The 24188-nt window shown below is 33.0% G+C and overlaps 1 protein-coding gene across 1 annotated transcript; it reads left to right on the forward strand.

Annotated features, from left to right (window-relative positions):
- The first annotated feature begins 15936 nt into the window (after positions 1-15936).
- Positions 15937-20307, forward strand: LOC120091656 (cytokinin hydroxylase-like). Its single transcript, XM_039049759.2, has 5 exons — positions 15937-16266; positions 16444-16670; positions 17959-18200; positions 19090-19474; positions 19832-20307. The coding sequence occupies exons 1-5, from the start codon at positions 15984-15986 to the stop codon at positions 20249-20251; spliced, it is 1557 nt and encodes a 518-aa protein (XP_038905687.1). The 5' UTR covers positions 15937-15983; the 3' UTR covers positions 20252-20307.
- Positions 20308-24188: the final 3881 nt, after the last annotated feature.

Here is a 24188-nt window from a genome sequence, read left to right on the forward strand (position 1 = left end):
TGTTGATGACATCCTACTAATTGGGAATGATACGAGATACCTGACTAACATTAAGCAATGGCTAGAAACAAAATTCTAAATGAAAGATTTGGGAAAAGCTCAGTTTGTTCTTGGAATCCAAATTTTTCGGAATCACAAGAACAAAAAGTTAACCCTATCTCAAACATATTATATAGACAAGATGTTGTCTAGATATAAGGTGTAGAATTCCATGAATGGTTTGTTACCTTTCAGACGGGGAATTCATTTTTTTGAAGGAATAGTGTCCTAAGACACCTCAAGAAGTTGAGGAAATAAATGCATTCCCTATGCATCAGTATTTGAGAGTTTGATATATGTCAGGTTTTGTACATGACTTGACATATGCTATGTTGTGGAAATTGTTAGCAAGTTTCAGTCCAATCCAAGATATGATTATTGGACTGTAATTAAAAATATCCTCAAGTGTCTTAGGAGAATGAGGGACTATATGCTCGTGTGTGGCACTAAGGATTTGATCCTTACAAGATACATTGACTCTGATTTTTAGATCTATATAGATTCAACGAAATCTACATCGGGATCAACATTCACTCTAAATGAAGGAGCTATAGCTTAGAGGAGTATAAAACAAAGTTGTATTGCTGACTCCACCATGAAAGTTGAGTACGTAGTTGCATGTGAAGCAATGAATAAGGCTATATAACTTAGAAAGTTCTTAACAAATTTAGAAGTGATTCCAACTATGTATCTGTCTATCACCGTTTATTGTGATAATAGTGGCATAGTTACAAATTCCAAAGAACTTACAAGCCATATGTGCGGGAAGCACATTGAGCACAAATACCATAAGTGCTGACTCCACCATGGAAGCTGAGTACGTAGTTGCATGTGAAGCAGTGAATAAGGCTATATGACTTAGAAAGTTCTTAACAGATTTAGAAGTGATTCCAGCTATGTATCTGTCTATCACCGTTAATTGTGCTAATAGTGGCATAGTTACAAATTCCAAAGAACTTACAAGCCATAAGTGTGGGAAGCACATTGAGCACAGATACCATCTCATTAGGGAGATAGTGCATTGAGGAGACATGATCCTCAAACAGATAACCTCAGAAGACAACATTACTAATCCATTTACTAAGGCCCTCATGGCTAAAGTGTTTAAAGGTCACCTAGTGAGTTTAGGACTACGAGTTATGTAAATCTAGGCGAAGTGGGAGAAGTCAGGGGTATGTGATGTCCTAGATTATTGTATTTATGTTTTTCTCTCACACTCAACATTCTATATATATATGTAACTCTATTGGAGTTCTAGTCCAAGTGGGAGTTTGTTGGGTTTTATGTCCTAAAACTCGTGGTTTGTAAACTTTAAACTTCTATTTACAATAAAGTTATGATTGAGATTATTCAGTAAAGATGTTATTGAATATGTGAATTGCAACTTTTAACCCTAAATCCAATAAACTAAGGACCCCTGGATATAGCATGAATACTTGAACTTTACGTATAGACATAAAAGTGGATCAAGTTTGAGGAATAGCCAAAACGGTCTATAGTATAGGGATAAGACTGAGTACCTTAACCTTGGGACACTATGGATGTGGCCCATTTTGTACTTGATACAAACGATGTGATCCTGAATCATTCATATGGAGACATGTGAGTGGGACCATCCTATGCAATGACTTTGCATAACACTGGACCACAAAATAATCACTTTTACTTTATAGCGCCGTTTACTGATAAGACTGACTATTTCAATTTGATGACACAAGTAACTCGATCTTAATCTTGAGCTAACTATGAACTCTTGTTTATTTGAGATTATCCTTTAATCTGCAAGGGTGAGAGTGGCTTAACATCGCCGACTCAATAAGCCTCACGTTTTAGGAGTAAGATCGGGTAGATGGCTGGGGATATAGTCCTGCAAGATGGAATTCACTCCTACCGATTCTAAGGATAGTAGGTAGGTTGTTTTCTTAAGTGCTGACTTTGGGTCTTAAACAAGGGGTCCCACCCACTCATTGGCTCGAGAGGGATTCAATTTGTTGGTTGGACCACAAATGAATTGTTCACTAGAGGATCAAAAGGACTTAAGGAACAAGATGTAATTATAGAGGTATAACGATAATTTTGATCCAACTGTAATTGCGAACAACCTATGAAGGATCAACTAATTGATCATGGTTAAATCAAGTGAACATAAATATATCTACAATGAAGAGAATGCAACTACTAGGCATTAGTAGTGTATCCCAGTAGTTAACAAATGTTGGTTAGTTAAGTTAAAAGTTTTGTCGCTTAATCTCAGATCGTTGGCACTCATGATCTGTAGGTCCATTAGGTCCCCTGCTAGCTTATATCGAACTAAACCTTGGAATTGTGTGATGGGAATTTGAAACGTTCAAATTCGTTCAGGGAATTATAAGTTAGTTATATGCGATATAATTGACTTATTTATATAGTTTAATTGTTGAATTAAACAAATTAAAGAATTGAAAATATTTAAATATGATTTAAATATTATACATGTGAATAGGAATTCACGCGGGATTGGTGTTGGTTATTAATTTAATTTTTTGATATTAGATTAATATTATTGTTTAATTTGTTTAATTAATTTTTAGAAATTAATTTTATTTAAAATTAATTATTAGAATTAATTTTATTTAAAATTAAAATTTATTTTGACATTGAATTTGTGAAATTCAATTTTCTAAATGAATTATGATAAGTGGGAAAATCCCACATTTCCCACTAACTCAACAACCTTAATCCCACTCAATGCATGATGATTTGGTGTCACTCTTACATACATTTCTTTTTTAATGTAATCTTCTTTAAATAGAAGATTTTTTTATTTGAAAAACTTCTTCATGCAATTTGATTTTTTGAAGAGAAATTGTTCTTTCAAAATCTAAACACTAAAACTCTCCTACTCTCAAAATCTCCTTCAAATTAGTCACGAATTGGATCCCACAATTCGTTCTAAAGCTGAAAAATAGTAGGAAAGACTCTAGCGGTGGTCCACAACGAGTTCGTGATCAGAATTATTTAAGGGATTGCACTAATTTGGTGTTTCTACAAAAGATGTATTCTGAAACCCTAGTTTTTCCCTTTTGAACATGCATGCTTTAATCCTAAAATTAATGTAGTTAGGGTGTTTAGAATTTTGATTGCTTTCGCATGTGCGTAGTTAACTCCAACAAAGATGGGGGAGAAGAACTTACCTGTGGGTGTGCCTATGGTCCCCTATTTATAATGTGGTGGCTTTGGATTCTTAATCCCAAAGAGAAACAAGAAAGGTAAAGGGAATTAAGAAATGTCAATTTGGGTTGACCAAGGGAACTTAGATCATGGCCTCTGAGAAGCAATCTTTCGAAGTGGAAAAGTGTTCACTGAGGTTGAGGTGAAAAAATTGGGCCAAATGGCCCAACTTTCCTTGTCCTAAGTCGGGGGGGAGGGAACGCTTCTCAACCTCGGCCTCTGAAGCCAAGGCGGCCAAGTTGGGCCTTCTGTCCAACGCCTCTCCTTTTGTTCATCCCATGGCCCATTGGTCCATTTCTTGCGCTCCTTCTGTCTTTGTGATTCTTGGTCCAAAAATACCATATAACAGAAGTCGAGGAACAAATACAAGTGATGTGAGTCATCATAGTTGCTACAATGTTTGGTTCGGATTTAGCAACCCAAAGATTAGTATTGAGCATATCCATCAACTATATATATATATATATTTAATAATAATATTAGAAATTTGGGTTTGGATGGGTCAACCCGAATTTTTAAAAGTATAACTCAAACCCAACCCAACATAAAAAATTCAACCCAACCCAATCCAAAATTAAAGAACCTAACCCAATCCTTATAATTTGGGTTGGGTAGTTTAGATTGTTCGGGTTATTGGGTCATTTGAACACCTTTACTTGATACATTTGATATACTATTGATACATAGCTGAAAATGGCTAGTTATTTAAGTGTTTAAAAAAAATCATAAAATTAATTTTTTTAAAAATACTTTTTTCTCTAATTATTCCAAATACGACCAAATTATCAAAATGAATATACTAAATCGAGTGTTAGTGAGTTTTAGATTGAATCTCCCTGGCCTATTGTACATTTGTACTTAAAAATGAAAAAAACAATATCATTTAAAAAGGAAAAAAACTACAAAAGGGATAAGAAATGTAACAAGTACAAAAATTAGAGTGAGTACTAACTCATATTGCTGCAAACAAAAAATACAAAAAAGTATACAAATTAATGAAAAAATACATAACTGATATATGTTAAATGTAGTATATTAGTTGATCGATATATATACCGAAAGCCGTTGATTTGTTAAAAGGGAAAATTTGAAATACGGAATAAAAGAAAATTTAAAATTGAAAATTTTGTCATACCTATCATTTTCCATTTGTTGAAGGCAAACCCCTAATTATACATTTTAGATTTGCCACCTCCTTTTGCAGATAGCTACGAGTATTTTCAAGACTAGTTTGGTCATTTTGTGATGCAATTATTAGAAGTACAATCAAAGCCCCCAATTGACTATACATGGGGAAAGTAATGAATAAAAAGTGAGGAATAATACTTTCACTGATTTGAGACTTTCTGAGTGGAACGGAAATAAAAACTATGAGGACTATCTTTATGTCTAAAATTGATATTATCATACAATTGTGAAGATATTTCGAACACTATTGTCCCTAACAATATCAGAGTCATATCCTTGACTTGGTCATGTTGGATAGAATCATCGCATGTTGAACAAAGTAGAGATGAGCCTTAGAAGAAGTAATTGCTGGAGATCGATCCGTAGTTGAGTCTTATCAGACTAACGAACTAGTAGTGTGCTCTATGAAGAAGAGGAGTTGACTCGGATGATAGCTAGATAAATAGATGACTATGTAATTTTGGAGGAAGCTAGTGGTCCTATATATAGGGAAAACATTATTGGAAATGCGATCAAAGTTATGCAAAAGTTATTTGAGAGCCCTTTCATTTGTTTGGTAGACAATCTTGATTTTGTTTAATGTTAGATTCAATGAGTTTAACGGGTTTGATAGACAATCTAGATTTAGTTTTTAAAGACTATATTTAGATTCTATGATTCAAATAGTGTAAATTCTGGAAAAAAATATTTTTATATTTCTATATCTAAATTTTAGACAAGAAAAGCTTAGCTCGGGTGAAATCAGGATATATTGAGGACCAAAAGGTCCATGGTTCAAATTTTCCACATCATTGTTACTAAAAAAAAGAGTATATCTAGATTTTGAATTTGAAAATATAACATGCAAAATTATATTTAAAAAAATTAAAATGAAAACATTAACAAATATAGTATTTAATGTTAAAAAACAAAATTATTTTTTGTTGAATTAAAGTATGTATTTTTTCACAAGTTAAAATACGTGTATCAACTCTATTATAAATAATATGATATTACAAAACAATAAGTATACAAATTAAACCTAAAATGTGTTTATAATTTAATTAATAATAGTTTATATTCAACCTAAAATTTAATGGGTAACTCCGACTAGTTTTATGATTTATAAATATGTTGTTGATGTCAAAATTCAGATAGGAGAAAAAATACATTGGTCAAGGGAAAAACGTGACCTACATGACATAAAAATCTGCACATTGTTATAGGATTTGCCACTCTGACGTTAAAGTTAAAGAGTGCATAGATGAGACTTGTTATAGCTTTTCTAGTGGATATGATGGTCCACTTCAACGTGGCGGAGGCAAATGGTACTGTCATAGATGAAAAGAGCCAAGTTAGTGTCATTATGAAATCTCTTCCAAAGAGTTTTCTGCAATTTGGGACAAACACAATGATGAATAAGATTGAATTAAATCTAACTACTCTTTTAAACGAGCTTCAGAATTACCAGTTTCTTATGGAGAATAAGGGACAATAAGGGGAAGCAAATGCTGTTACCTTTAATAAGTTCCAAAAGTCTAGTCCTTCTACTTCACAGAATAAGAGTATTCTAATGAAGAAGAAGGAAAAAGGGAAAAGAAAGGCTTTTGCAAAACGCAAAAGCAAGGGAAAAGTTGCAGACAAAGGAAAACATTTCCACTGCAACGAAGACAGGTATTGTAAAAAGAGTTGCCTCAAATACCTTGCTAAAAGGAAAGCTGAAAAGGCAAAACAAGGCAACTATTCGTTGTTGAAACATGTTTAATGGAGAATCATAACTCTACCTGGATACTTGATCCAGGGGCTTCTAACTATATTTGTACTTATTCAGGAAACTAGTTCCTAAAGACAGCTTGCAGAGGGCGATATGACTTTTAAGGTTGGAACAGAAGAGGACGTCTCAGCTAAAGCATTGGGAGACTTGAAGTTGTTTTTTAGAGATAAATTCATTTTACTTGAAAATGTATATTATATTCCTGATATATGAAGAAATTTAATATCTATCTCATGTTTGTTAGAACAATTGTATAAAGTACCTTTTCATATTAATGAAGTGTTCATTAGCTGAAAAGGTGTTCAAATATGTTCTGCAAAACTGGAAAACAACTTATATGTGTTAAAACCAACCGAGGCTAAGACTATTTGAATATTGAGATGTTTAAAATAACTAAGACTCAGAATAAAAGACAAAAAGTTTCTCATAATGCCTATCTTTGGTACTTGAGACTTGGACACATTAATCTTAATAGGATTGAACGATTGGTCAAGAATGGACTCCTAAGTCAATTAGAAGACAACTTTTTACCTCCATGTGAGTCTTTTCTTAAGGGTAAGATGACCAAAAGATCTTCCACAGGAAAAGGTCATAGAGCCCAAAAACCCTTAGAACTCGTGTATTTAGACCTCTGTAGTCTGATGAATGTCAAAGTATGAGGAGGGTATGAATATTTCATCAGTTTTATTAATGATTATTCAAGGTATGCTATGTTTACCTAATGCATCATAAGTCCAAAACCCTTGAAAAGTTCAAGGAGTATAAGGTTGAGGTAGAGAACTTGTTGGGTAAAAAAATTAAAACACTTTGATCAGATTGATGTGGAGAATATATGGACTTGATCCAGGACTATTTGATAGAACATGGAATCCAGTCCCAGCTTACTCCACCTAGTAAACGCTAGCAGAATGGTGTATTGGAAAGGAGAAATAGAACTCTGTTAGACATGGTTCGTTTAATGATGAGCTATGCTTAATTTCCTAATTCATTTTGGGAATATGCAGTAAAGACTGCAGTATAAATTTTGAACATGATTACTTTAAAAAGTGTTTTTGAAATACCTTATGAGTTATGGAGAGGGCGTAAAGGTAGTTTATGTCACTTCGAGATTTGGATATGCCTGACACATGTGTCGGTGCAAAATCTAAAGAAGTTGGAATATCGTTTAAAGTTGTTCCTATTCGTAGGATACCCCAAACAAATAAAAAGTTGCCTGTTTTATGATCCTCAAGATGATAAAATGTTTGTATTGACAAACGCTACATTCTTAAATGAAAACCACATGAGAGATCATCAACCTCGCAGTAAGCTACTATTGAATGAAATTTTCGAAGAAGCTACAGATATACTAACAAGAGTTGTTGATCAAGTTCGTCTTTCAACAACAATTGTTGATGGAGCAGATACTTTGGTCAGTCACATTCTTCTCAAGAGTTGAGAGTGGTTCGATGTAGTGGGAGGGTTGTTCAACAACCTGACCATTACATGGGTTGAATTGAAACTTAGGTCATCATACCTGATGATGGCATTGAAGATCCATTGACCTTTAAATAGGCAATGAATGATGTAGACCAAGACCAGTGGATCAAAGCCATGGACCTTGAAATGGACTTTGTGTACTTAAATTAGGTCTAGGAACTTGTAGATCAACCGGATGGGGTAAAACCTATTGGTTGTAAATGGATCTATAAGAAGAAACTAAAGGATCTCTTACCGAAGAGTTCCATGAGCACATTCGGATCGTTCCGATCTCACAGTGACTGAAATACAAATGATACATTCAAACACCCAGTTATACAAACAAATCTTAATTAACGGCATGCTAAGAACAACAAAATAACAAGGGGAAGAGTGCCATACCAGTTGAATACAATCTTCAAACTTCGGAACTCAACGCAGCAGAACCCTCCATGCAATCTACCAACGCCCAGTAGCAGCGTCAACTATAGCAGCTCGAACAACCGCACGAACACGAACGTCGCAGGGTGACACTACTAGTAAAGAGCCTCAGATATTCTCAGAGAGAGAACCCAAAGCGTGGTCTTTGGTAAGTTTGGTAGAGGAAAGAGGAATACCAGATCATGTAGGTGATAAGCAAGTGGGAGGGATAGACAAAATGGTCAGCTACACGATCGCATAGCATGCTGCTTATCATTTAGAACAAGCTACACGATCGTGTAGATTTTACTGAACGATCGTTTAGAAAATGGTATACGATCGTTTAACAAAATCGGCACACTATACGATCGTTTAAAGAAGCTATGCAATCGTGTAGAAAATATTGTGTGATCGTTTAGTCGCGAGGATGACGATCGTTTAAGTGGAGAGTTACTATCGTATAGGCTCTTGAATCTTTTAAGCGATCGTTTACTATCTTACCAACGCACGCTCTCACTTTCTTTTGGACGACTACAACAAACGATTAAAAAATGAAACAATTTCATTTTTACTTCATCATTACAATAATAGACTCATTCCCACTAATCCATGTCCAAACGTGATTTTTGGATTAATTATCATATAATTAACCAATTAATTAATAATAAATATAATCATATTATATTTTTATCTTATAGTTTGATATCACATATCTACTATAATATTTTCTCCTCTACTTGATATAAATCATATTTATATCTAATTTCCTCCAAAATAATGTATCTCATACATTTAGCTAATTATATCATATATAATTAACCAATCCAATTATAACATATATAATCGAACTTCTTCTTGTCAATTTAAACATTTCAAATTAACCCAAACATTGGTTCTCAACTTTATCCAAACTACCCAGGGGACCTAATAGACATATGGCTCGAAGCTACAACGGTCTGTGAATAGCTGACTAAACTCTTTAGCCACGAGATCCACCATCCGTTAACTGTCAGGCATTCCACTGAAGACCAACAACTGAACTCTTCTTACCACAGATATATTTTTGTGTCCATCGGATATAACCAATCATGAGTACAATGACCCTTCATAGATGCTCGTAAGTACAACTGGGCAAATTATCATTTTGCCCCTGTAGTTACATCTCACTCCTTAAGTACCACTGATTCCTCTAATGAACAATATAACATAGTTCAACTATGTGTGATCACCTCTCGAGCCAAGAGAAGGTGTGTGGCACCACATCGTCCAACCCCGAAATCAGCCTTTAAGGGAGCTATCTATCTACTTACCCCTACCTCGGGGAAGGAGTGAATTCCATCTTGTGTAGCTGAGATCCTAGCTCCCAAATCAGACGAATCCCCAAAATGGTAGGTTTAAATCGGCGACCTGGCCACTCGCACCCATACAAATCAAAGGACCGCCCTCAATGGTAGGAGTTCCCAGCTCACTCAGGATTGAGGTCATGTTACCTATGGTCATCCTAGTGTTATATAACAAGACGTTAACACTTCGTGGTCAGGTCTTATATAAACTCTTTGTATAGGACGCCCCCGCTCGCATGTCCCCAACACGAATGATAAGGATCAGACCATCTGTGACAAGGCACAACAGTTGTGACTATTCCACAAAATGGGTCGCATCCGTAGCATTATCAGGATAAGGTTTCCCTCCTATATCCATATACTATAGACCATTTTGGTTATCACTCAAGACATATTCCACTCGTATGTCACCACATATATGCTTGAGTCACATACAGATAACCAAGGATTTTATGTTTATTGGTTTGTGGTAAAGCAAATAAAACAAGCATATGAGTAAAAAATACAAGATGTGAAATAAATATCATATATTAACAACACAAGCGTTCGTACAAACTATTTACAAACTACAGGACACGAGACTTTAGGGCATCAACCCCAACAGAAACGAGACCAAGCCAATAAGGTACAAACCTTTAAGGCTCGACTAGTGGCAAAAGGTTATACCCAAAGTGATGAGGTAGACTATGAAGAAACCTTCTCTCCTGTTGCCATGCTAAAGTCAGTTAGAATACTCTTATCCATAGCCACTTTTTATGATTATGAGATTTGGAAAATGGATGTCAAGACAACCTTTCTAAATGAAAATCATGAAGAGAATATCTATGTGGCTCAACCAGAGGAGTTCATTGAACAGGGTTAAGAGTAAAAATTTTGCAAGCTAAAACGATCCATTTATGGGTAGAAATGAGCTTCTAGATCCTGGATATAAGGTTTGACATGCGATCAAATCTTATGACTTTGAACAGAATGTTAACGAACCTTGTGTCTACAAGAAGATCGTCAACAAAGCTGTAACTTTCCTAGTATTATATGTTGATGACATCCTGCTCATTAAGAATGATGTAGGATACCTGAATGACATTAAACAATGACTAGAAACGCAATTATAAATGAAAGATTTGGGATTGTAAGAACACAAAGTTAACCCTATCTCAAACATCTTATATAGACAAGATATTGTCTAGATACAAGGCGTAGAATTCTAAGAATGGTTTGTTACCTTTTAGATAGGGAATTCATTTTTGAAGGAATAGTGTCTTAAGAGACCTCAAGAAGTTGAGGATATGAGATGCATTCCCTATGCATCAGTAGTTGAGAGTTTGATATATGCCAAGTTGTGTACACGACCTGACATATGCTATGCAGTGGGAATTGTCAGCAGGTTTTAGTACAATCCAGGATATGATCATTGGACTGCCATTAAAAATATCCTCAAGTATCTTAGGAGAACGAGGAACTATATGCTCGTGTGTGGCACTAAAGATCTGATCCTTACAAGATACACTGACTCTGATTTTCAAATCGATATAGATTCAAGGAAATCTACATTGAAACATTCACTCTAAATGGTGGAGCTATAGTTTGAAGGAGTATAAAACAAAGTTATATTATTGACTCCACCATGGAAGCTGAGTACGTAGTTGCATGTGAGGCAGTGAATAAGGCTGTATGACTTAGAAAATTCTTAACAGATTTAGAAGTGGTTTTAAATATGTATCTATCTATCACTGTCTATTGTGATAATAGTGGCATAGTTGCAAATTCCAAAGAACTTACAAGCCATAAGTGCGAGAAGTACATTGGACGCAAATACCATCTCATCAGGGAGATAGTGCATATAGGAGATATGATCGTCAAACAGATAACCTCAGAAGACAACATTGCTAATCCGTTTACTAAGGCCCTCATGGCTAAAGTGTTTAAGGGTCACCTAGTGAGTTTAGGACTACGAGTTATGTAAATCTAGGCGAAGTGGGAGAAGTCAGGGGTATGTGATGTCCTAGTTTATTGTATTTATATTTTTCTCTCACACTCAACATTCTATATATATATGTAACTCCATTGGAGTTCTAGTCCAAGTGGAAGTTTTTTGGGTTGTATGTCCTAAAACTTGTGGTTTGTAAACTTTAAACATCTATTACAATAAAGTTATTATTGAGATTATTCAGTAAAGCTGTTATTGAATATGTGAATTGCACCTTTTAACCTTAAATCCAATAAACTAAGGACCCCTGGATATGGCATGAATACTTGAACTTTATGTATAGATATAAAAGTGGATCAAGTTTGAGAAGCCAATACGGTCTATAGTATATGGATAAGACTGGGTACCTTAACCTGGGGATGCTATGGATGTGGCCCATTTTGTACTTGATACAAACAATGTGATCCTGAATCGTTCATGTGGAGACATGCGAGTGGGGGCGTCCTATGCAATGAGTTTGCATAACACTGGACCACAAAATAGTCACTTTTACTTTATAACGCCGTTTACTGATAAGACTGACTATTTCAATTCGAGGACATGGGTAACTCGATCTTAATCTTGAGCTAACTATGAACTCCTGTTTATTCGAGATTATCCTTTAATTTGCATGGGTGAGAGTGGCTTAACATCGCCGATTTAGTAAGCCTCACGTTTTAGGAGTAAGACCGGGTAGATAGCTGAGGACATAGTCATGCAAGATAGAATTTACTCCTACCGATTCTAGGGATAGTAGGTAGGTTGTTTTCTTAAGTGTTGACTTTAAGTCTTGAACAAGGGGCCCCACCCACTCATTGGCTCAAGAGAGATTCAATTTGTTGGTTGGACCACAAACAAATTGTTCACTAAAGAATCAGTGGGAGTTAAGGAACAAGATGTAATTATAGGGGTATAACGATAATTTTGATCCAGTTGTGATTACGAACAACCTGTGAAGGATCAACTTACTGATCACGGTTAAATCAAGTGAACAGAAATATATCTACAATGAGGAGAGTGCAATTACTAGACTTTAGTAGAGTGTCCCAGTAGTTAACGAATGTTGGTTAATTATGTTAAAGAGTTTAGTCGCTTAATCTCAAATCGTTGGCACTCATGATTTGTAGGTCCATTAGGTCCTCTGCTAGCTCATATCGGACTAAACCTTAGAATTGTGTGATGAGAATTTGAAATGTTTAAATTCGGTCAAGGTGTTATAAATTAGTTATATGCGATATAATTGACTTATTTATATAGTTTAATTGTTGAATTAAACAAATTAAAGAGTTGAAAATATTTAAATATGATTTAAATATTATACACGTGAATAGGAATTCACGCGGGATTGGTGTTGGCTATTAATTTAATTTTTTGATATTAGATTAATATTATTATTTAATTTGTTTAATTAATTTTTTAGAAATGAATTTTATTTAAAATTTATTTTAAAAGAAATTAATTTTATTTAAAATTAATTATTAGAATTAATTTTATTTAAAATTAAAATACATTTTGACATTGAACTTGTAAAATTCAATTTTCTAAATGAATTATGGTCAGTGGGAAAATCCCACATTTCCCACTAACTTAACACCCTTAATCCTACTCAATGCATGATGATTTGATGTAACTCTTACATGTATTTCTTTTTGCATGTAATCTTCTTTAAATAGAAGATTTTTTTATTTGAAAAACTTCTTCATGCAATTTGATTTTTTGAAGAGAAATTGTTCTTTCAAAATCTAAACACTAAAACTCTCCTACTCTCAAAATCTCCTTCAAATTAGTCACGAATTGGATCCCACAATTTGTTCTAAAGCTGAAAAATAGTAGGAAAGACTCTAGCGGTGGTCCACAACGAGTTCGTGATCAGAATTATTTAAGGGATTGCACTAATTTGGTGTTTCTACAAAAGATGTATTTTGAAACCCTAGTTTTTCCCTTTTGAACATGCATGCTTTAATCCTAAAATTTATGTAGTTAGGGTGTTTAGAATTCTGATTGCTTTTGCATGTGCGTAGTTAACTCTAACAAAGATGGGGGAGTAGAACTTACCTGTGGGTGTGCCTATGGTCCGCTATTTATAATGGGTGGCTTTAGATTCTTAATCGCAAAGAGGGATAAGAAAGGTAAAAGAGATTAGGAAATGTCATACCTACCATTTTCCATTTGTTGAAGGTAAACCCCTAATTATCCATTTTAGATTTGCCACCTCCTTTTGCGATTAGCTAAGAGTATTTTCAAGATTAGTTTGGACATTTTGTAATGCAATTATTAGAAGTACAATCAAAGACCCCAATTGACTATACATGGGGAAAGTAATGAATAAAAAATGAGCAATAATACTTTCACTGATTTAAGACTTTTTGGGTGGAACGAAAATAAAAACTATGAGGACTAGTTTTATGTCTAAAATGGATAATATCATATAATTGTGAAGATATTTAGTGCACCATTGTCCCTAAGAATATCAGAGTCATATCCTTGACTTGATTATATTGGATAGAATCATCGCATGTTGAACAAAGTAGTGATGAGCCTTAGAAGAAGTAATCGCTAAAGATCAATCCGTAGTTGAGTCTTATCAGACTAACGAACTAGCAGTATGCCCTATGAAGAAGAGGAGTTGACTCGGATGATAGCTAGATGAATAGATGACCATGTAATTTTGGAGGAAATTAGTGGTCCTTTGTATGGGGAAAACATTATTCGAAATGCAATCAAAGTTATGCAAAAGTTATTTGAAGGCCCTTTCATTTGTTTGGTAGACAATCTTGATTTTGTTTAATGTTAGATTCAATGAGTTTAACAAATACAGGTTTGATAGACAATCTAGATTTAGTTTTTGAAAACTGTATTTAGATTCTATGATTCAAATAGTGTAAATTATGGGGAAAATATTTTTATATTTCTATATCTAAATTTTGGACAAAAAGAGCTTAGCTCGGGTGAAATCAGGATATATTGAGGACCAAAAGGTCCATGGTTCAAATTTTCCACATCATTGTTACTAAAAAAAAAGGTATATCTAGAATTTAATTTGAAAGTATAACATGCAAAATTATATTTTAAAAAAATTAAAATGAAAACATTAACCAATATAGTATTTAATGTTAAAAATATTTTTTTTTTTGTTGAATTAAAATATGTATTTTTTTTCACAAATTAAAATGCATGTATCAACTCTACTATAAATAATATGATATTACAAAATAATAATTATACAAATTTAACCTAAAATATGTTAATAATTCAATTAATAATAGTTTATATTCAATCTAAAATTTAATGGGTAACTCCGACTAGTTTTATGATTTATAAATATGTTGTTGATGTCAAAATTCTGATAGGAGAAAAAACACATTGGTCAAGGGAAGAACATGACCTACAGGACATAAAGATCTGCACACTGGTATAGAATTTGCCACTCTGACGTTAAAGTTAAAAAGAGAGCATAGGTGAGACTTGTTATAGCTTTTCTAGTGGAGATTCAAATTCTCTCTTATGTTGTTATACTAGTGTATTTATATATATCGTCATCGATGACCAACATCCTTTTCATCTAGGTTTTTTCCTTACTCTCGAGTTCCCTTTCTCTCTTATTGAACCTAAGCACATGAGAATCACACCCCTCCAATCGGTTTGATGGGTCTTGCCTCGGCCTTGGCCAAGCCAACTTTCCTCTTCCGGTGCCCATTCTGTCTTTAGGTACATTGTTGATAGTCCGAATCATGCCATTTTCTTGGTTCGATTGCCTTCGTTCTTGTGGTATCTCGAGTATATCACTTGGATCCAAAACCACCCATAATACATTTTTTTCTATTTTTTTAAAGAGAAATTTGAACCATGATTAAAATTGAAATGTATTTTTTTTAATCTACTGCAAAATACATATCTGAAAAAATCTAAAAAAATTATGATGCCTTAAACCTGATTGGTGATTTTATCCATTAATTATTTTTGTAATATGTATTTTATTTCAATGACATCATATGCATATGTATTTGTGAGGAAAACCATGAAACAAGCATTATTTTCCCCTCTGTTTCTAACCCTTTGCCATTAAATTCCTTACCAAAAAAAATTCATAAATAATTTTTTCCCCTCTTCCAGCCCCCTTCCCCCCCAAAAAAAAAATCATATCACATGCAAAGAAATAATAGCACAAGAAAATCATGGAATTAAATTCTTAGAAAGTCTAATTTCTACATCATATTTTATTGAAAAATATTTAAGTGTACCATTTATTTATTTGTCTAAAAAGTCTAATTTCACATGAACTCTTTTTATTTTTTAGTTTATTACGTGACAATTTTTTTTTTTTTATTTTCTAGAAAATATTTTAAAAAGATTTCACATATTTTGTCTAGAAAATATTTAAATATTTTTTGGTTCATTTAATTAGAATGGACTATACAAGATAGATGCGACACCAAATTGCTATATTTCATTCACACAAAAGGAAAGTAGAAAAATAAAAGATTTTTTTTAAAAGGTGACACTGTGAATTGGCCATTATAAATTCGCTCTTCGTTCAACCATAGAAACCCACCACTCTCTCTCTCTTCTATTTTCTCTCTCTACAAAGACTTTCCTCTCATCTCCTATGGCGATTGTGATTTTTCTAACAACAATTTTGGTGATTTTTATTTCATCACTTGCAAAGATTGCATATGATACAATCTCATGCTACTGGTTGACCCCAAGAAGAATCAGGAAGAAGATGGAGAAACAAGGTGTTTGTGGCCCCGATCCCCGGCCGCTACTTGGAAATATCCTCGACGTAGCGGCGCTTGTGGCGAAATCCACGGCCAACGACATGAAGTCGATTGATCACAACATCGTCGGCCGTCTATTGCCTCATTACACCACTTGGACAAAGCAATACGGTATGCCATGCATATATCATCGATAAAAAAGAAAAAAAGTTTGAGTTTCAAATCTCTCCCATTGGATTATATTAATTATAAAAATATAATACGGTTTTCTAAAATAAGATTTGTTCAACTTTGATTGAAAATATATTATAACTTATCAACTTAAGCTTTTGAGTTACGATGATACAGGAAAGAGGTTCATATACTGGAACGGGACGGAGCCGAGGCTGTGTTTGGCAGAGACGGAATTGATAAAAGAAGTATTGAGTAAAAACAGCAATGTGTGTGGAAAATCATGGCTGCAAAGACAGGGAACCAAACATTTCATTGGGAAAGGATTGTTGATGGCAAATGGGGAAGATTGGTATCATCAACGTCACATCGTTGCACCTGCGTTTATGGGGGATAAACTCAAGGTAACCATATAACCAAATATAAAAATAAAAAATAATTAAAAAAAAAAGAACGTCGAGTGATCATGATTCAACAATTGGGAAGTATCGTTTGGTATAACTGTTTCGTTTTTAGTTTTTGGTCTTTGAAAATTAAGTTATAATGATTTGCACCTTTCTTAAATACAATGGTTGAATTCTTAACTAATTTTCAAAAACAAAAAAAAAAAATTTAAAAGCAAGTAGTAAAAAGTAGATAACAAATGAAAAAAATTTGGAGGTGAAAATAATATCTATAAACTTAATTTTCAAAAACAAAAAACTGAAAACAAAGGTTTATTTGGTAACCATTTGGTTTTTTGTTTTTGTTTTTGTTTCTAAAAATTAAGCCTATTTCATCCTTATTTTTGCACTTTTTAAAACTATAATAATTGAATTCTCAGTTAAATTTCAGAAACAAAACAACTTTTTGAAAAAAAAATTTGGAAATAGAATTAATGTTCATGGATTAATTTTCAAAAACGAAAACAAAGAGTAGAGGCTAAATAATTACAGGACCTAAATGTTTCTCATATTGAATTTTATGTTACAAGTTTATCTTCCTTTATCTTGTTTGGTAAGTTTGTGGTTTCCTTTTTTTTTGTATGTTTTTTCCATCATTAGAAATAAAAGGCAAGTATGGAAAGAGGTTTGATAATTATTAATTTTTTTATGTTGTTAATTGAAAAAAGTAGGCGTTATTTTTGTTTCTTTTATAAAAATTTTATGTTCCTAAAACTTTAATTTTAAAAAATTGAATTATACTTTGAAAATAAATTAAAAACAAAATATTACAAGTTTTTTTTTCCAAGGGATGGGAATTTTTGGGTTGGTGGTTCAAATTTTCATATCCTTATTTTATATATTTTCAAATATCTATGTATATATCAGAAAAATTAAAATTTAAAAAATACAACTCACTTATACTTATTTCAACGAGGTTGGTGGTTCAAATTTTCGCATTTAGAATAATTTACAAAAAAAAATGAAAGTAAAATCTAAAAATAGACTGAAGAACACATAGCATGCCGTACACAGAGAATGACTGTTGAAATGAGAAAGTTCAAATCAAAATTGTTCTGTTGTACCTTTTTGTTTGTTAAAAAGAGAGAAGATAGGACCCATATATAATATTGTGTATAAAACAATATTTATTATTAATTATTAATTTAGGGACAGGGAATTTTGATTTTATCATATGTTTAAATAATTTTTTCATATTTGTAATTATATAATTGGAATTGTTATATGAAATTTGTAATGACATGGAAAGAGCTATGCGGGATTGATGGTGGAATGCACTAAGAAAATGATCCAATCACTAGAGACCGAGTTTGACTCGGGCCGGACCGAGTTTGAGATCGCCGATTATATGAAACAACTCACCGCCGACATCATTTCTCGGACCGAGTTCGATGCCAACTCCGACAAGGGCAAAGAAATCTTCCATTTGCTCACTCTTCTCCAGCGCCTCTGCGCCCAAGCCAGCCGCCACCTCTGCCTCCCCGGTAGCCGGTAACCTTTCCGTTTCCCTCCTCCGCACTTTATGTCAACTTCAGACCGTGTATCCATTTTTTTACCTAAAAATTTCGTTTTCAGTTTTCTCTTTTTAAAATTCAACAGTTTTTTAATCATAGTTTTTTTTTTTCTCTTTTTGAAAAAAAAAAAAATGTTTCAATTCTTAGTTAAATTCTTGATGGAAACATCTTGTATTTAATTTTCTAATTTCTTGATCATGAATTTTATCTTTTTTAAATAATTATTTGAATTTTTGGTCAAATTACAAATAAAAAGTGTAATTATTTTAAATAATAAAATTGCTGAAAATACTTTCAAGTATAACAAAATGTCACTGTCTATCAGTGATAAACCATGATAAACTTCTATCACTAAGTGATAAATCGTAATAGACTTCTATCAATCACTAATCAAAGTCTAGTGATGGATAAACAGTGATATTTTGTTACTTTTATAAATAAGTTGACTCATTTTTCTTTATTTGAAAACAACTCATAAAAAAAAAAACTTAACTAAAAATTACTTCTACTTTATATAATTTTTTGTTAATCTAAGACTAATTAAAGTGGATAGCTTCGACCCTTTCCTTTCATCGTTCTTGTTTATGATTTCATATTTATTGAACTCGTGATTACTAATCCATACTATATGTTAGTTGAGTTCGACTTATTTGACAAATTATATTAATTCAAAGTTGTGTTATCAAACAAACTTTCATCAATCTATCTACTTTAAACAACTTAAAAGAAAATTAAATTATAAGTCTATCCTGATACATATTTTTAAACGAAAATCAGGGCTATTCCATCATTAATATTAATAATAATTATTATTATTTTGAAGGTGGGTGATGGAGTTGTGTATTGGTTATTTAATTTGGGTGCAGGTTTTTTCCAAGTAAATACAACAGAGAAATAAAGTCACTGAAAATGGAGGTAGAGAGGTTGTTAATGGAGATTATTCAGAGCAGAAAAGATGGTGTGGAGATTGGAAGAAGTACTTGCTATGGAAGTGATTTATTGGGAATGCTATTGAATGAAATGCAAAGGAAAAGAGAGGATAATGGTTTCAGTTTGAACTTGCAACTCATAATGGATGAATGCAAAACTTTCTTCTTTGCTGGCCATGAAACCACTGCCCTTTTGCTCACTTGGACCATCATGTTGCTTGCCACCAACCCGGATTGGCAACACAAGGTTCGTCATGAAGTCAACCAAGTTTGCAATAATGGTGGATCTCCCTCTGTTGAGCATCTCTCTAAGCTCACTTTGGTAAGTAAACTGCAATTTTCCACCCTCCCCGTCTCGCACTTCGCCTTTTAGGGTCCAGTGGTAATTTAATCACGAGTTTAATTATAATCTATTCACAGGATATACACGTCGTAAAACATTAAACTTTTAGGACGTGTTTGGAACACTGAATTGGTTGTTCAAAATCTATTATAACTGGAGCTAGCCGTGGGATCCAAATACCCCCTTAGGGTTTAGTTATGATATATTGGTTGAATTCTCAAAAAATAATTTTTTTGCTTAACCCTAGATATATGAGCTCATGAGTTTTGAGATAGAATGTTTACTTAACTGATGTCAATGAAGTTTAAACGAGCATTTGATATTGTGTTTTTTCAGCTAAACATGGTGATAAACGAATCGCTAAGGCTTTACCCACCGGCGACGGTGCTTCCGAGAATGGCATTCGAGGACATAAAGGTAGGAGATTTAGAGATCCCAAAAGGGTTATCAATATGGATTCCAGTGCTTGCAATTCATCATAGTGAAGAGCTGTGGGGAGAAGATGCTAACGAGTTCAAACCAGAAAGATTTGCCTCAAAACCATTTAGTGGTGGACGTTTCATTCCATTTGCATCTGGACCAAGAAACTGCATTGGCCAAGGTTTTGCATTGATGGAAGCTAAGATCATCTTGGCTATGTTTATCTCAAAGTTTAGCTTTACTATTTCAGATTCTTATCGCCATGCTCCTGTTAGTGTTCTCACCATACAGCCTAAGTATGGAGTTCAAGTTTATTTGACTCCAATCAATTCTTAGAACCCTAAACCCTTTATTCTTCATCTCTTCTTAATACAATATTATATTTTATACACATATAATGGTACGAAATTGGGAAAATTCTAACTTCGTTATCATTTCTATTGACATGTCGATATTTTCATTAATATTTTTATATGTTTATATCGTATTGACATCCGACATATAAGTGATTTAATATTTTCATTATATTATAAAAAAAATTCAATTGAACATGGTAAAAATATCCACAAAATATCACTAACATTGACCTAATACTAATGATAAGAAATTTAAAGAGTAATTATTTTAAATGCCAAAATTGTTGAACATATTTTCATATATAGCAAAATATCGACAATGAAATTTTTCTATATTTGTAAATAATATAGTTAGTTTCTTATATTTGAAAATAGCACAAATTTAAATTTATTTTAAAAAAATGTTGCTTTAAATATTTTTAACAAATTTCTATATTTATAGGTAATTATTTTAAATAGTAAAACTGTCGAAAATATTTTTAAGTATAACAAAATGTCATTGTTTATTAGTGATAGACCGTGATAGATACCTATTAAACACTGATATATACCTATCGTAGTCTATTAGTGATAGATAGTGATATTTTATTATATTTATAAATAAATTGATTAAATTTCCTTTATTTGAAACCAACCATATTTATAGTATAATTTTTCCATATATATATATCTATCTGCATCTTTTTTCTGTCCACGTTTTCATAAAATTGAGATGCCACATTTATTACCTTAGTGTACCAAAGTATTTCAAAGCAATGTTTTTTTTTCTTCTGACGAATATGGGAAGGGAGGAAAAAACTCTCTAATTTTGTAGTTAGTACATTCTTATTTATATATATATATATATATGTTAATAGAATTATGCTATTTTAACATTTCAAAGCAGTAATTTACTACAATAAATTTTCTTTTAAGCCGAGTTAATATCTTACAGGTAAGTGTTACCTGTATTTTTGTCCTTTTTCATCACACATAAAAAATAAATTAAAATATTTTTAAAAAATAAATAAGAATAAATTGTCACAGGTCAAATTATAAATTAAATTAATAATTTAGTAGAGCACAAAGATGTGCTACCGAAATGGACCTCAATTAAAGGATGAAACTAGTAATCATTGTTTTAGCTATGAAAGACCCAATGGCCTTCTTTCCCCTTAACTAGATATTTTTTTAAAAAAATCTTTAATTTTATCTCCTTTTCCTTAGGAGTCGTATATCTTATCTCCCATATATTTGTAATATATAATATAATATTACGTAAAAGTATCTTTTGATTTGAACAAATTATATATCCAATGGATTCCTAGGTGAATTCTTTACCTACAAAATTCTCAATAGTGGACTTCTAACTCCCCCTTTAAATTTAAATAATCATAGAAATAAATAAATTATTCAAAGTGACAATATAAATAAAAATAAAAATAACCTTTCATTCAATTCAATTATATATCATCTTAAGAAAATGAAATTATTCAAGGAGGGGGATGGGTCTTCTTCGTTGGGTTTCATGCTCCATAAACTTAGCAATGATGGTGCCATCACTCTTCTCTATTAATTAACTTTCCTTTTCATAATAAAAGAAACACAATCTACAGTTGTCACATGCCAATTATATATGTTAATTAAACACCCACACACATCTTTTAAGTATGGGTAGTTTTAGACTACTAACATGATGATAACTCAATTGATTATACTATTAATTTTAATGTGTGAGGTTCGATCTCCCTACTCTACATATATTATAGGGGAAGGGGGAAGGGAGAAGGGGGAAGGGGGAAGGGGTAGTTTTAAGCTTAATTGATCAAATTTTGAAGATATTAGAGAAAGGAAAAAAAATCTTTCTGGTTCCTAAATTTTGGATCTAACTTCCATTTGGTTCATAAATTTCAAAATGTTATATTTTTAGTCTTTAAGTTTTGAGTTTGATTTTAATTTAATCCTTAAGTTTCAAAATGTTATAATTTTACCTTTGCAATTTGTCACACCCCCTCCTAGATTTACCTCTTTCATCTGGACGGAGGCATGAAGAAAGCAAATACCACTATTTTGTGATACTTACTATCCGTCTTAGCCTGTTTTATCTTACTACTTTTATAACTAGTTAAGCAACAACATTCATAACTTGATTGAATTGGAATTTATTGACACCATATCTAATATGATTCAGATTAACCAAAAACATAATTTAGATTGTCTCAACCTACTTAAATGTTCACACAATTTTTATTACAAACGCTGACTCAATTATATACAACCAGAACCTAAAATTCTGAAACAATACTAAGGCAGAAGACCAATCTTGTAGTGTGGCAGACCTCAACTTCGTGTGGCACTCAAAACTCTTCTGCTACCTAGGGAAAAAACAAAATAGAAAGAATAAGTTGGGAAGGCTAGTGAGTGGTGAGTTTAATACGAACATAGAATTTTTCCTTTGGCAGCATTTTAGAAGTCATTTTAAACAAGTATAAACCAACTACAACATGCTAAATATTCAATTATATTCCAAAGCATGAGCATTAACAGATAACACATAGCAAAATAGTAAACTGGCATGATCATCCAATTCTTCAGATAAAACATATCAAAATCAGGAATATCAGGAAAAACTTGAGACATAGTATATCATGCTTAAACTTTCAATATTAAAAAATCTTGTATAATGCTTGTACCCAAAATAAAACCTTAGTTGAGGTAGAGAGCTCAATATACCGAACGTAGATAGCCTTAGTTGATGCAGAATAACTCAATATACCAATGTCAATATCTCATTTTACGTGCATGCAGCCATAACCCCAAAGGGCTAGACACCCCTACACACTACTCGAAGCCTATACGTGTGCCAAGGTGGGCCCCAAAGACCTGTTCCATATTTATTTTCTAGATTTTCCAAATACCTTCTTCTATCCTTAAGTATGAGAATCCATCATCCTTGGTACAAAGCATAAGGAAATTAAGTATATTTTGGCAAACTAATGGTTTAAATTCGTTTCTAGCCAATCCATCAAAATAGGATTTTTCAATCAACCAAAACCAAAAATTCCAAAAAAAAAAAATCATTTCCATAAATTTACATAGAAATAGTGCGTAAAATCTGACATAAAATATGTTTCCTTGCAAATCCAGAGATAAAACATATTCATCTAAATCCAGAGTTCAAACCAGCAGAAAACATATAAAATAGATAATGCCATATTTCTAAACCATATTTACTATAATACCCTTTCTATATATATATATGGAATCTTAATCAAAAAATTTGAAAATAAACCACTTATACTTATCGATAGGGAATCATTTACCTCCAAGCTTCCCCAAAATTTTCCTTATCTCCAAATTCTTCCCAATTTCCAACTTGTCCTGAATTATTCAAGATTTAACTTAGATTCCCATATTTATTTTATTTAGGGCTAGAATATCCTTAAAAATACCTACTTGGCCCTAACTTCCACTCACTAACTCAAAATGATGCAAACTAGGCCCTTGAAACTCAATGGGCATCAAATGAGTTCTAGTTGCGTGCAATGGGCCTACTGAGGCGTGTTAGCACCACAGATGGGTAGAAGACACGCAACAAGCATGGTTGATAGGTGTTGGGGGTGTAGGTGTGAGGCAGGGCGTAGACGTTTTGGGTTGAGCATGGGCGGGGTTGCTGAGCATGAGGCACGTGCGGGCATTTTGACGAGTGGAAGTTGCTGATGCATTGAGTATGCATGGATGTAGGGCACATGGCAGGGACATGACAGACAGGGCGTGCGTGCTATGCGTTGGTAAGGATGCACGGTAGCTAGACGTAGCGTGTGATGCTCACGCGATCATAAGCAGTAGGGCAGGGCATGCATGGTCTATGCAACATGGCTGATCAACATGTCCCTCTTCACTGATCTCTTTCGATTTCCTTCAAGTTTTTTCCAACT

Source organism: Benincasa hispida, chromosome 1 (genome assembly GCF_027475165.1).
Source record: "Benincasa hispida cultivar pf3 chromosome 1, pf3_genome.v1.1, whole genome shotgun sequence".
Taxonomy (NCBI): Eukaryota; Viridiplantae; Streptophyta; class Magnoliopsida; order Cucurbitales; family Cucurbitaceae; genus Benincasa; species Benincasa hispida.